Source organism: Pantherophis guttatus, chromosome 5 (genome assembly GCF_059756535.1).
Source record: "Pantherophis guttatus breed Tessera chromosome 5, ASM5975653v1, whole genome shotgun sequence".
Taxonomy (NCBI): domain Eukaryota; kingdom Metazoa; phylum Chordata; class Lepidosauria; order Squamata; family Colubridae; genus Pantherophis; species Pantherophis guttatus.
The window spans coordinates 100,249,915-100,266,079 of NC_142067.1; the positions used below are offsets into that span (position 1 = coordinate 100,249,915).

At 36.6% G+C, this 16,165-nt stretch overlaps 1 protein-coding gene across 9 annotated transcripts in view; it reads right to left on the reverse strand.

The window, feature by feature from the left end:
- MCF2L (MCF.2 cell line derived transforming sequence like) overlaps window positions 1-16,165 on the reverse strand; it is a 90,932-nt gene that overhangs the window by 51,917 nt on the left and 22,850 nt on the right. Inside the window, exon 1 of one of the 9 annotated variants that reach the window (XM_087895419.1) lies at window positions 11,672-12,832. The exons of 6 other annotated variants lie outside the window; for them this stretch is intronic. In XM_087895419.1, coding sequence (XP_087751545.1) covers window positions 11,672-11,822 — 151 coding nt within the window. In that variant the 5' untranslated portion in view covers window positions 11,823-12,832. 2 more of the 9 variants (XM_087895422.1, XM_087895423.1) reach the window with 2 other exon arrangements.

Here is a 16,165-nt window from a genome sequence, read left to right on the forward strand (position 1 = left end):
GAATACAAGGCAAACGACGTGAACAGAATCTTCAGCAGTATTTGGTTTCTCTCTCCCCTCCTCCCAAATTTCCACAAAAACAAGCTTTCAGTTTCATAGTGAACTGTAGCTTCACTATTTACTGAAAAGAGGGTCTCCAATGTTTCATTTATACCCTTTTAAAAGGCAAGATTACAACAGAAAGTTTAATTAAGTTCAATTAAATACACGCTTCTGTGTGCATGAGTGAACTTTCTGTGCTAAAAAGTTTGAGAAACAGTGGAATAAAAACATTTAAAAGCACTATATCCTCATGCCTGCACTAGTCTCACACAGCCTGTTTCAAGTCAGAGAAGGGTTTATAAAAGAAGAACTAACTGTATGCAATCATTCTGTTTACATCATCCTGTAGCAAGTAACTTAAACAGCATTCAAAGTAATAAATGCAAATGAATTTTTAAATAATTTTGTAATACACAAACACTTTAGTTTTATAAAAAGAATATAAGATATGTTATAAAACAAGCACAATAATCTAACAATGTACAAAAATCACTAAAGTTACATTAGTACAATAACGTCAAAAGGAGGAAAAGAAAGGAAGAGGGGAAAAAATCCATGAAAGTCATACAAACCTTTGTTTTTCTTTAAAAGATCTCATAATTGTGCAATAATCTTGTAAAACAAAAACATTGAATTCAAAGTCTTGCAATAAATTAATGTACTGAAAATTCAGTATATCTGTGAGCCTTGCTTTAAAACACAAGAAAATCTCATTGCCTTTCACTTTAAACTTCCAGTGGAAGTTTAAACTTTTAGTGGAACGAACTGCCTTTTCTTCTAATTACATTTAAACTCAATGAACCAGCAAGGGTTAGCTTTTACTGGCTTACTCCTGCTTTTCTATTCTATGGTCATAAACAAACATGCACTGAATTTACCTTCTTGAGTTGTCGGTTGTTCAGAATATGAGGGCAGTCCCTCAGCAAATTTAACACCCAATTTTCCAAACAAATTAATTCCTCTCTTGGAGTGGCATGTCAAAAGCCTCCCTCAAGGAACCCTTCTTTAACAAATGGTAACCTATCAAGTAGAGCCATCTCTTTTCAGCTTCAGAGAACATCAGAGGTCACCTGATAGTTGCCTCTCTTAAGGAGCTTTGTAATGGAACATTTCTTTGAAATGGAAAGGGAAGTTCACATTTGAAATAAAACCCCCAGATCTCATACATTTAAAGCAAAGGCAGACAAGAAATACAGCTCTCAAATATCCATGTAGTGTTTGAGCTTCACAAAAACGTGTGTGTGCGCAATAACAATTGTACATTCTCTAATAAATATCCATAAATTATGATTTTTTATTTTTCAATAAAGGCAAAGTTTCCCTTTACGCTACTTACAAATCCTTCTTTAAAGTAGCATAAATGCAATCATTCTCATAGTTCTTGATACGCTGGCATAAAATGTGATAATTGAAATTTTACAGAAATGTAGAGACCTATAAATATTTCTTATCCATGCAGATGAATTAGATTACAAAGCATAATATGATCTAATTCTGTTTATTTATATGTTAGCGGCATTTATAAAATGATTTTTTTAAAAAAGAGATGGTCCTCCTTAAATATAATTCAAGCAGGCCAGTGAACTTTCAGCTACTATTGTTAAGAAAGTTCTTACTTCATTGGATCCTTTTAAGTAACTGTTGAACAGATTATCTGTTAATTAGTGACTTCAAGATTACTAGCAAACTTGGACTCAGTAAAACAAATAAGCACAAAAATAAATGAAACTGAGAGAAACAACTGTTAAGAATTTCAGTTTTGCTTTGTCTTGTACATTTACATGCTAAAAATACTCAATATGCAGTTTTTATATCAATAGATTTGATCTGATCAGTAGCAATAAAGTTAAAACAATATTCTTTGTAAAATAAAATTTACTTTTAATGCAGTATTTTCTTTTATTTATAAAAGATGGGTCAAAACTGTGAGTAATAAGGAATCTTGAACATTTAGGATTTCAAATCAAGTTTAATAGTTGAACAAAATTCTTATCTCCTAGGGCTGTCCTGGATAGGAAGTGACCAGCCTGGGGCAGAAACCAAGGAACAGCTTTGCAGTGGACAAAGGTGGGAATATGGTGGGAAAGGCCCCTGTGGGAAATCTCCTGGTTAAAGGGTGAAGGGGAGACCTAGAGAGGATGACGTAGTTCTTCTGCTTCAGCCCCAAACAGCAAAGTCCAGCTGTAAGAGGCTACACCAAGAGTCAATATTTGCCTTCCTTCATATCAAGAAATGTACTTTCCTTCCAGCCATGTTCCCAGAGACAATCTGCAAGGGTTTACTATTCTAGTGAATAGCCACAGAACATAAGGAAGTAGGAAATAGGAGCAATAGCAGGAACTCTCAGCCTTTCCTGGAAAACATGGCGAGGAGGGGAGTGAACCTCCGGCTATGAAGGAGAGCAGACTATCGCCCCTATTCACGCAGAAGAAACCAGATCCCTATAGATTTGCCATTACCTATCACATTGGCGGAGAACTGAGAGACCATGGCCAGAGCTAGGGTAGGGCTACAGTGCACAATTGTAAGTATGCCAACTTGTCTGCCATTCTACCACAATTTCCTCATGGCCAGAGGATCAACAGCACCAGCTGTTTTTTAAAATATATAAATATAAAGATTTTACAGACCCCTCACATCCTGGACATAAACTGTTTCAACTCCTACCCTCAAAACGACGCTATAGAGCATGCACACCAGAACAACTAGACACAAGAACAGTTTTTCCCCGAAAGCCATCACTCTGCTAAACAAATAATTCCCTCAACACTGTCAAACTATTTACTAAGTCTGCACTACTATTAATCTTCTCATCATTCCCATCACCCATCTCCTTCCACTTATGACTGTATGACTAACTTTGTTGCTTGTATCCTTATGATTTATATCGATAGTTTCCTGATTGTTTATTTGTACCCTACGACTATCATTAAGTGTTGTACCTTATGATTCTTGATGAACGTATCTTTTATGTACACTGAGAGCATATGCACCAAGACAAATTCCTTGTGTGTCCAATCACACTTGACCAATTAAAAAAAATCTATTCTATTCTAAGATTGGCATGCTGCTGTTATACTTCCTGCTATTCCTGTCTTGCTTTGTCTTCATGCACAGACTACACACAATTAATTTGATGGTTCTATGCACTCATGGCTGTGAGTCTGAAACTCTTGCTATTTCTCAGGCTTCAAGGGAAATTTTTAAAAAGATAAAATAAACATATAAATGGTGGCCACTTATTTCTCTTTACAAGCAGCCACATTCTGATTTTGTTTCTTCAAATAATGGAACAAAGACAAGCAGTTCTTTGACTGCATCCCCTTGGGACCAAATCTGGATGCCAGTATTTCAAGTGGTAAAAGGTTGGGGTTGGGTGGAAATCAAATGTTTGTGGGCATTTTGCAATTTTGTGGTTTGAAGATGTTTAAAAGACAAAATAGATATTTTTTGCAGATGTTTAATGTGTTAATTTCTCCCTTAAAGCACCTGAAATCCCTTCCATAGGTGAGCACTGTCCTCAACTTGATAAGCAATGTTGCCTATCAGCCAATGGAAATTCTGCACTTGGATGCATGGCATAATTTTGAAAGTCTACTATATAAAACAAACAGAGCTTTTTGAAGAGGAAGAGAAAGAAGGAACTTGTGAACAAACTTGTTCATCTAGTCAGCTAGAATGTTAGAGTGCAATCTTTTTCTAGCTAAAGTTTGTACCTGACATTTGAGAACTATGCCAGATTATTATAGTCCAAAAGCCTGAATGGAGCATGACAAAAATTCAATTAACTACAAATAAAATTCAGCAAGTCAATAATCAGAAATTATACATGGGTTGAAAAACCAAAAGATGGCAGGACAGATATGTAAAATATTCTGACTGCTATTATCTAGTTTTTGCGGTTCAGCTAGAGTAACCCTATTCATACAGAAAACAGCCTCCATAAAATGTCTGTTTTTTCATAACACAGAGACACAGTGAACTGAACTGTGTCCTAAGTTCCTTTGTAGATCCAAAGGGAAATATGTCCTTACCTCAAAGAAGAGTTTTAATCTTGCAAACGATCTTCCGTTTAGAACAATGACTTCTCTCTCTTTTTTTTAATTTCCTATGACCCTTCCTGTTTAATCCCAGATGCAAAGAATAGGACTGAGTAACAAGGGATGTCACCTTTTACAGTGCTGTTTATATTATTTCTCTATGTACTTTTCTGCTATGTACACAAGGGATAACTTCCATATTAAAGAGCCTCTGCCCTACAAAAGAGCTACAGGAAGTTATTTTATTTTACATTACTCTGTATATTACCATTCAGATGTCCAAAACAGCAGAAATGCCTTAAAGGCAGTGTACTTGAAAACCATCAAAAATTACATAATGTGCATGTCTGCAAAGTGATTCCCATTCTTTAGTCACCAAAGAGAATTTTTAAAGTATCACTTTGAACTGTTCATCCTGTCAAGGTTGCAGTCATCACAGAGACTACTTGCTGGATTATATTTTTTAAAATTCTTCTAGGTGACACTGCACTGCCACAGGTTTTAAGTGTTTTTTTTAAAAATCCTAATATACCTATCCATTCTTCAAGTACAGATATGCATATAACTGTAATATTTTGGGGTTCTTTTTAACATTTACCTTTTGGGTATAAATATGGCACACAGCCGGTATGAAATTCTATATCACTTCCATTTCTTTACTATTATATTTCTATGTTTTGTTGGTTCTCATCCTACTTGCCATCAGTTTCATCTTAGAGAGGAACCCTAATGAATGGCAAAATCACTGGTTAACATTGGTTTTTTTAAAAGTGGATATTATAGTTGATTATTATGCATTTATTGAAATGATTTAGAGCTGCCCAATTCACAGCAGCAACTCTTATGTTTCCAGTTAAAAGCAGCTAGTACTGTGTTACCAGAAGGCATTACTACTTATCTACATATTGAATTTATAATCTAACTTTTGAGAACTGAAGACTGCTGACAAGGCAGTCTCCTACAATGTGATGCTGTCCCCTAATTTTAAAGAATGAGTAACTTCCAATTTAATCAATGGACTTTATGTCTTGGTGGGGTGTTAAACATGGCAATCCCAGCCATGTTCAGGCTGGTACAATGGCTGTAAGTGTGAAGAAAGGTTGTAACCACTTTTTATGAGGCTGTCATAAAAATGTAGTTTAATGAATGAATGAATGTAGTTTAAAATGTAGTTAAATGAATGGTTGTAAATTGAGGACTACCTGTACAAATGTGCATTTTTTTCACCCCTTCCCAAGTCTTAGTTCATTTTCAGTAGCTATTTTTGTCACTGTTCCACTTTGTATTTAGTTTCTCTCACATCAATGTATGCGATAAAGAACAATTCTCTCCCCTTCAAATTCTGAAAATGGTGCTTGAAGAAGGAACCCAGCCACAGCTAGAGAAGGTGATGTGGAGGAGTGTAGATGACTGGCCACATGTCTTCTCCCTTAAAATCTTTTGGATTAATCTGTGTCTACAAGAAATAGTTATGTCAGTATACAACATTAGAGAGAATTCTTCCTCAGTCTCTCACTCTACACATTTGCACTGAATGTCTAAATTGTTCCAAAATAGCCTATTAAGCCAAACTGGTGCTTAAATTGACCTTACCTCTTATGTGTTTCCCACATATTTCAGTACTCTCAGATGTATAGATTTGAACTCCCACAGTCAAGTTGCAGAAGGCTAACCTAAGTCACATAACATAAACTGTAACTTGAATTCTCTAACCTGGATATCAAAACAGAAATTAAGTACTTACCAGGAACCATAGAAACTAGGCGAGAGCAATGACAGGAAAAGAAATAGTAACTTTCCATTTCTTCTACTGAAATAGCTGCATAACTCATCGTCACACAAGTAGGATTTATTTTATTCCTGAATGAATTGTGTTCCTTTAAAATCATAACCTATGTAGAGCAATTTGTAATTGCCTGTCATCCTTAAATTACTCTTAGCAATAAAAGCTATTTACAGTAACTTTAAGCAGGATGTTTACTTAAACCAGGTAGGCCTACTTTACTAACCACACCTTGAGAGTATTCTTCTGATCTAAAATTAACTACAAGGATAGGCATATATGTTTTCTTTATTTCTTTTTTAGTTTTGAGAGAGCACAATCTTTATAAACTAAAATATTTTTATTGAAATAAGGAACGTCTCAATAAAGATCAGACAGATAAACAAATAGGTGGTAAGTTAATATGAATCTTTTGATATCAACTCAAATTTCTTTTGAACAATAGCAATATTAGAGCTTTAGCAATATGGTGTTATATAATTTTTCAGAATGTAATACTTAACTTAGAACAATCAAAAGCAATAACCTCAAAAATGTATAGGATAATACTGCAAATAACATAGGAGATCCACCCCATGGTTTAAAGGAAGCTTGGATATTGATCTTGGTAAATCTATGCTGGAAAAAAATTGGCAGAAATTATGGAAACTGGATGGATTCTGCTTCAATGCAAGAACTGCAATGAAAGATTATACATGGCTGCACTTCAGTCTAATTAGATTGGCATATAGATACATCAAAATTATTCTTCCAAATGTTGGAAATGTAAAAAAAATAGGGAAGGGGTTCAATTGTGGTGGTCATCCAATAAAGCTATTCCATTTTGGGATAAATTGGGCAGAGATAAGTACCATGACTAAACAAATAACTGAATTCTCCTCAGAGTTAGGCTTATTGCATTTAATTACATGACCAAATCTCAAACTTAAAAATAAGGAACTCATCTAATTTTAGCAGCTAAAATAATTGTCCAATATTGAAAAGCTCTAGATAACAACTGAAATGTGCATTAATAAAACTACTTCAATTGCTGTATTAGACAAAACTTACAAAATTAAAATAATAAGGCATCAGAAGCAGGAATCACAATTTTATAAAATTTAAGTGTATTTTATGGATTATCTCAATAGCAATAGAATATAATATGGTAACATTTACATATATGGTAAATCTGTACACGTATATTTTAATAGATTAATATTGGAAGTACAAAGCAGCCATTTCTGAGGTACACCATGAACTTCTAACATCTTTCCCCAGCCACATGCACAGATCATGATAAAAACATAAAAGTGCATGTGACACTATAAATGTGCATTTATAGTGACACTATATAAACAAATAACCTGAACTTTTATAGTTTACTTTGAAACTATATTTTCCCTTCACCAGAACTTCCTTGTGTAGTTGGCTGACCACTGGGTGAACTGGTGGACTAGATGGGCCAGGTGTCTGTCCCAGGAGGCACTACTTGCTATCTTCTAAAAGCACCTGATTTCACATTCCAGAATATTTATTTATTTATTTATTTTATTTTATTTTATTTTATTTATTTATTTATATTATTTTATTTATTTATTTTATTATTATTATTATTATTTTTAAATTTGATTTATATGCCGCCCTTCTCCGGAGACTCAGGGTGGCTTACAATGCATTAAGTAATAGCCTTCATACTTTTGTATATTTATACAAAGTCAGCTTATTGCCCCCACAAACTGGGTCCTCATTTCACCTACCTTAGAAAGGATGGAAGGCTGAGTCAACCTTGAGCCTTGGAGAGATTCGAACCAGCAGTAAATTGCAGGCAGCTGTGTTAATAACAGGGTGCGTAGACCACTGTGCTATCAAGGCTCTTTTTTATTTTATTATTTTATTTTATTTTATATTTTATTTATTTTATTATATTATTATTTTATTTTATTTTATTTTATTTTATTTTATTTTATTTTATTTTATTTTATTTTATTTTATTTTATTATTTTATTTTATTTTATTTTATTATTTTATTATTTTATTTTATTTTATTTTATTTTATTTTATTTTATTATTTTATTATATTTGTATACCGCCCTTCTCCAACAGGACTCAGGGCGATGAACAGCCACGGTAAAACACAACATATAAAATTTAAAAGCAGTTTAAAAGACATTAAATAATTTTGGCCATCAATTTAAAACAACCCAGTTAAAACCAATTACAAATTAAAACCGCAAGGATGGGATCAAGCCAGCCCAGCTAGATGAAATAGATGTGCTTTCAGGGCCCAACAAAAAGTCCGGAGGTCTGGTATCATGCGTATCACTGGGGGTAGGTCGTTCCAGAGGGCAGGTGTCGCCACAGAGAAGGCTCTCCCCCTGGGGGTCGCCAGCTGACATTGTCTGGCCGACGGCACCCTGAGGAGGCCCTCTCTGTGCGAGCGAAATGGCCGGTGGGAGGCTATTGGCGGCAGAAGGTGGTCTCGTAGATACCCCGCCCTAAGCCATGGAGCGCTTTAAAGGTGGTCACCAACACCTTGAAGAATATAATTTGTACATATGAATAAAGGTGTTGGGGAAGGTGAGAAACAATTTCTGTTGAAGTATAAATACTTCGGAGAGGAAATATTAGTCCTGGTACCTAATAAATTTTGCAAATCCAATCCTTGGGGGCATACCTTGGAGTATTCTTGCACTTCATTTTTACTATACTATGTACTTGTGCTGTAGTAATCACAGCAGTAGCAGCAGAACCAGCCTTTTCTTATGCCTTTTTGTGTCTTATTTAGCTGATATGAATACTTTCGTCTTGGCTTTTAAGAAAGGATTCTTATATTATTTTTAATCCAGATGATGACAATGCAGTAAAGGAGAATTTTGACTCTGCTAAATTTAGGCCAGACATTTTAGCCTAAGGGAAGCATGGCAGTGAACAGTTAGGCATGCTCTAGTCTTGTAGAATCTATTTTGCTTTCATTAGAATCCTGAGATCCATCAACAAGCAAGAAGGAAGAATCCAGAGACTTTTTCCACTGAGGAAACCAGTGCAATCAGTAGAAAGAGGAAGGAAGGCTATTTTTTCTTGGTTCTTGATTCCTCAAATTCTATACCAGAGGTTTCTGGGGAATTGTCTGAAAAAGGCTTGAGGCAAGCAGGCAGTGGTGGATTGCTCCCAGTTCTATCTGGTTCTTTAGAACCAGTAGTAAAAGTGGCGGGAGGCTCTGCCCACCGGTAGTAAAGGTAAGTAGAACCCACCCCTGCTAGCAGGGATGACTTGCTGTGCAACAATAGTGCCTATAAATGCAACAATTGATTCTTGCACCCTTTAAAAACCACCCTGAGCTGAGAATTCTGGGAAAACTGAATGAAAAGCACAGTTCTTTCAAATAAAAATTTACAAGGATGTTAGAAAAAGGCACAGCAGTTGAGATCCATATATTTGTCCATAATTTCAACCATAGCCGTGGAACCCATGTTCTGAATGATTATCATATACTGATATTACAGTATTAAGAAAATTAATCAGTTTTATCTCCAAATTTAATATCAACAGAAAACCTCTTTTAAAAAAACATTTTTGACATATTGTTATTTCAAGGATGAAGGGCAGCTTTCTCTAATTATGAATATAAGTTTGTAAGTTCTTTTTCTAGAATATTTGATTTGGCTTATACCCTCACCTTCGATAAACAAATATGCTTTGAGCAATAATCCAAAGTTAATATGGCTATGCATGTTATTATTCTGTTTAAACAACATATGTTGTATTTATTATGTCACTATGTTAGTAAATCCATACTTCACTTCTACATTTTACCTATTACCTAGGTATGTCATTTTAAACACAAATATTAATAGGCTTACAAGTGTACTGTAAGGTTAAAACATGTTATTAAGAAGTGAAGGAAGTCCATTAGAGGGGACTTCTAGACAAGGAATAGCGAACTTGACCTCTCCAAAGGTGCAGAGATGTTGCTGCAGCCAAAACTGACTGGCAGCAAGCACAATCTAATGGAACATCTCTGGATAAAGAGTGATCACCCACTTGTGGTCCAGAGAGCTGCTCCTTGCAAGGAAACTGCAAGATTTCAGTCAATCTGTGTTATTGAGTGCTGGGAGACAAAGGAAGCCATTGCATTCGCAACTCAGAGGAGCTTCTAAGGATATTGGATTCATCCAATGTCACTTTCACATTTATAATAATTTTGAAGGTCAAAACTACTTGGTCAGTAAAACTTCATCCCAAAATAGAGGCAAAACTGACCAGTTAAAAGAATGTAAAGAGTATAAAATAAGTGAAAAAAGGCAAATAAAAATAAAGTCAAGAAAACTATAAGCAAATGAACAAATTAGATAAATTTGTAACACAAAGGTGCTTTCTGTCAAAGAGGGCTAACAACCAGATGACTGCAAGGAATATAAATCATCCATTCTCCACTATTCAGTCAGAGCTGAAGAAGCTTCTTGGATGAGAAGCAAAACGTCTTCTAGCAAAACAAGGAAGTCCAGTTGTCTTTTGAAAGAAAGCATCTTTGGGACAACCATGTCCTGGATGACTGAGAATCTTCATAGACCTTTAACTATATACTTTGGGATGAACATTCTTCAAATGGTGCATTTCATTGAGAGCCAAATGGATGAAAACCAAGTTAGAAATCTGATAAGGTTTATTACAGCTGTGCGTTTGTGTATGTATGCAAACAAATAAACAAAAACCAAACATTATGAAGAAAAGAAATCCACTAGAGACCCTAGTTTAGCAGATAACTGTGGATCATTTTTGGACCAGCACAATGGGACACATATAAATTTAGTAAATAAATAATTTCAAACCCTAAAGCTTCTTTTCGGCAAACTATACAACCAGAACTAAATGATTGAGTCATAAGCGCTCCATGGCTTAGGGCCTGGGTATCTACGAGACCACCTTCTGCCACTGATAACCTCCAACCGGCCAGTATGCTCCCACAGAGAGGGTCTCCTCAGGGTGCCGTTGGTCAAACAATGTCGACTGGCGGCCCCCAGGGGGAGAGCCTTCTCTGTGGGGGCACCCGCCCTATGGAACGAGCTACCCCCCAGTCATATGATTGATCCTGGACCTCTGTACTTTCCGCCGGACCCTGAAAACTTTTCTATTTCAGCAAGCCGGGCTGGCTTAAAATTTTTAACTGGTTAATTTTATGGGTAAGGGGTTTTAAATTGGGGAAGCCAAATTGATTTAATTATGTTTTAAATTATTTTAATTTTCATATTGTATGTATTTTAATCTTGGCTGTTCACCGCCCTGAGTCCTTTGGGAGAAGGGCGGTATAAAAATTTAATAAATAATAATAATAATATCCAAAGCTTGATTCTGGTAGTTTTATTAATGTAAGTCTTTAAAATGATGAAATACTAAAAGTTAGTTATTGTGTATCTGAAGATACATTTACTAACAGTTAATTTAGAAACTCTGAGGATATCAATTTAGTTGATGCTAAATCCATTTTTAAATGATCTTTGGTCAGCATAAGACAGGCATATCAGTACCACCACAGAAAATAGAAACATTCAAAATGGTGCAGTGTATATTAGTTAAAAGAAAGACTTCAAATGAAAACCATTTATACTAAGGCATGCAGGCTCGCTTTGTTCTGAAGAGAATGGAGCTATGCTTATCTATTAGCTTAGGTAGAGGAAAACCCAGGTTGCTTAATGACCCAGCAGAGTACTAATATAAACAATTGATGTACATATCTTTTCCAATAAATTAAGAGCATTACAAAACAAGCATTATACTTTTATAGATAGTAGTTATATGCTAAAAAAAAATTTGGGGCAGTTCTCACCCGACCAGGTGTGGGAAGCGTAATTTCTTCCATGCCTTTTTGCAAGAGATCGCTGAATAGTTGAGGTAACCCTTTGGCGGAAATGACTGACTCTGTGAAGTATCTGGTGATGATTTTCTTGTCCATCTCTTGAATATCCACGCTGCGACATGGTGTTGTTGTCACATTAATTTTTAACGTTTCCTAGAATGAAACCTATACAGTATTTGTCTTGAAACCTTGATTGCAGTTGGTACTCCGATGCTACTTAAAAGTGAGTCTTTTTTAAAATTATCAAACACCGCAACATTATAAGAATAAAGTTAAATCACATTTATTTCATTAAGAAAAGCAGTGAATTTCTTGAAGGCTTACTGTACACTTTGCTGAGCAAATTTCAAAGCACATCCAATTTCTTGATGCACAAAAGACATTCACTATTTCTCTACTAGCCAGTCCTTCAAATCAAAAGAAACTAGACATATACTTGATCCAGAAGTGTTTTTAATTAGAATCTTTGATTGTAGTTACATCCAAGTGTACGGTCTCTCTCTTTACCATGTATCTTTTCACAGCATTCTCATCTGTTTATCATTTCACATTTCACTAATTGCATAGGAATATCCTCTGAATTGCCAAGCAATAGATATCCATACAGGTCTTCTTCAAATATTCAAAAACCAGCACTTAATGAAACAGACATCTTTTATTTGAAAACTAAAAGTTTCAAATCCTAGATCTGGCAGTAAAGAATGTTGTTTTCTGTCAAGGTTGTTTCTAGGCTGCTGATTTCAATAAGGCAGAGAAACCTACCAATGTTCAAATTCAAGGTTTATGGACTCATCATATAGCAAGAATTAATTGTCCGTCAGTCTATCCAAATTATGTTGCTTCGGAGATCTTCAAAGCAAAAATTGATTTTTCGACAAAGCATTCAAAACGGAAAAGAACAACTCCCAGAAAAACTCTGGTTTAATAAACAACTTGCAATGGGAAGGAAGGGAGGGGATACAGACCACTGTGCTGCAGGATTTGTTCTCATCTTATTCAACACAGGAGAGAGGAAACTGCTTGCATTGCTTTCCTTGGCAGTAACTCCTTTCCATGATAGATATTTAACTGGAGGTGCAATCAGAAAGCCAACACTTTCCCACAATAGCATACCAACATCTGCAAACACTGTGAAATATAACAGCTAATCTAACACCACATGAGACTTAAGAGTTGAGCATTATCTTATGTGAAAAATGCATACGGCGCATTATTCTTACTTTTCTAACAAATGTGTGTTTTTAGAAAGATATATATATATACACAAAAACAATTGGAAGACTAAATTATCCCAGTTTATGGAGTTTTCTTTAAAAATGTGACATAATGAAAGACAATGCCAATTTTTTTACATGAAAAAAACTAACACCTTTTAGAGTTGTACCATTCTTCAATTGGTACTAGAATAAATATTAATTTTGTTTTCACTAAATTTTTCATGATATGCAATTTGACTATTTTCTTTTACAGTAGGGCTTTAAAGTTGCTTTTTAAAACACTCCCATATTGCATGTTATAACAATGGTTTGGAAAAACATAACTTATGATCTACGTACAGTGAATATAGAAAGTCTGCATGCCTCTCTTAAAATGCCAGATTTTTGAGATGTAAAAAAATCAGACCAAGATAAATAAATTCAGATTTTTTTTCCACTATTAATGTATGATACAAGCTGTGTATATAAATAATTGAAAGCAAATTGAAATCTTTCAGGGTGAAAAAAATAAAAACTTTATAATAAAATGGTTGCATAAGTGTGCCCACCTTAAACTAATATTCTGTTGAAGCGCCTTTTGATTTTATGACAGCATTCCATCTTTTGGGGTAGGAACATCTTGCCTTGGGAATCTCTGCCCACTCTTCCTTGCAAAAGCTGTCAGACTGTGAGACCATCTCCTATACAAAATCTCAGATTTTTCAATTGGATTCAGGTCCAGGCTTTGACTAGGCCAGGGATGTCAAACTCATGGCCCTCGGGCCAGATGCGTCACATGCTGGTCATGCCCACTGCCGTTTTAGCAAAAGGGGGAAAGTCACGATATGTCATGTGACGATAACGTGACGCCGCGAGTTTGACACCCCTGGACTAGGCCATTCCAAAACTCTTGATTTTCTTCTGGTGAAGCCATTGTTTTGTTGATTTGGAGGTATGCTTTGGGTCATTGTCGTGTTGAAAGATGAAATTTCTCTTCATCTTCAGCATTTAAGTAGAGGCCTGAAGACTTTGTGCCAAAATTGATATTTAGAACTGTTCATAATTCCCTCTACCTTGGCTAAAGCCCCAATTCCTCAAAGCATAATGCTGCCATCACCATGCTTCATTGTGGGTATGATGTACTTTTGGTGACGTGCACTGTTGTACTGACTAGTATTCAACACCAGTTTGAATGTGATTAACTCTAACACAGCCACATCCCTACTTATAAGTGTACACTTATGCAACCACATTATTGTATATTTTTATTATCCACCGTACATATAAAGACAAAGACAAATCAAACAATATGAAAAATGAGTTCCTGGAAACAGTAACAGTACCAATGATTGGTAGTAATTAAAAGTACTATAATGTGTATACCCTTTCTATCACATCAAAATTATAAAAATTGATTTTAAAAATGCGGATGGCATTTTTGTGTAAGTGCCATCCCAAGATTCTAGAGCACAGATGTCAAACTCAATTGTGTCAAATGACATCATGTGACATATCATGTTTTTTGCCTTTGCAGAGAAAAGGTGGGCATGGCCTGGGCATGATGCATTCGGCCCATGCGCCACCAGTTTGACACCCCTGCTCTAGAGGCCAATTTTTTGTTATTCATCCGGTTTGAAATATTTTTTTCCTAATTTGAAAGTCTACTATACTGAGCAGAGTCTCTAGATTAGGAATCATAGAGTAAATATTTATTTACTATATGTTTAAATGAGACCATTATAATTCAATGTGAGCTTGCAAAATATTTTAAGTGAGCATACAAATGCTACTACTGAGCACAGGCAATTAAAATGTGTGGGGGTTCAACTGCATGGTTTTGACCTTTGGCATCATCTAGGCTGCCATCTTGATCTTTTTGATCCTCTACATGTGGACACCCCTGACTGAGTAGTGAAACTTTCCCTGCAAAAATCTCAGAACCATCATTGGAACCATTCTGGAAAGCAGCAGTAAAGTTGAAGATAAGCAAAACTCAAGATATAAGATAAGATAAGATAAGATAAGATAAGATAAGATAAGATAAGATAAGATAAGATAAGATAAGATAATATAATTTTATTTCTATACTGCCCCTCTCCCGAAGGACTCCGGGTGGTCCGGAGTCAAGTAAGTCAAGTAAAAACACAATACAAACATCATAATTAAATTTAAAAATTATTAAAATTCTTACATTTGCGGCCGAAATTCGTGAAAAACCCAAAAATTTAAAAACTCCAAATTTAAAACAAATTACAAAGATAGCCCTGCCTGTCGGAAGAGCAAGGTCTTGAGGGCACAGCAAAAAACTCGGAGGTCAGAGATTGTGCGTATTTCTGGGGGCAGTTCGTTCCAAAGGGCAGGGGCTCCCACAGAGAAGGCTCTCCTCCTAGGTGTCGCCAGCCAACATAATTTGGCCGACGGCACCCTGAGGAGTCCCTCTCTGTGGGAGCGAACTGGTCGGTGGCAGGCTATCGGTGGCAGAAGGCGGTCTCGTAGGTACCCAGGTCCTGAGCCATGGAGCGCTTTAAAAGTGGTAACCAACACCTTGAATCGCACCCAGAAGACCACTGGGACCCAGTGCAGCTCGCGCAGGAGATGTTACATGAGCGCAACGGGTTGCACCCATAATCACCTGCGCGGCCGCATTCTGGACCAGTTGGAGCCTCCGAGTGCTCTTCAAGGGGAGCCCCATGTAGAGAGCATTACAGTAGTCCAGCCGAGAGGTAACAAGGGCGTGAATGACCGTGCGCAAGGCGCCCCGGTCCAGAAAGGAACGCAACTGGTGAATCAGGCGAACCTGATAGAATGCCCCTCTGGCCACGGCCAACATATGCTCTTCTAAAGACAGCCGTGCGTCCAGGAGGACGCCCAGATTGTGAGCCCTCTCTGTGGGGGCTAAAGATTCACCCCCTATAGACAGCGATGGCATCAGCTGACTATACCGGGACGCCGGAAGCCACAGCCACTCAGTCTTGGAAGGGTTGAGTCTGAGCTTATTTCTCCCCATCCAGACCCGTACGGCCTCCAGGCAGCGGACATCACGTCAAGGGCATCATTGGGGTGGTTTGAGGTAGACATGTACAGCAGAGTATCATCAGTGTACTGATGTATCCTCACCCCAAAACCACAGATGATCTCGCCCAGCGGCTTCACATAAATGTTGAACAGAAGGGGCGAGAGGACCGACCCTTGCGGCACCCCCCAGGCGAGGCACCTCGAGGTCGACCTCTGCCCCCCTGCTAACACAAACTGCGAGCGGTCGGAGAGG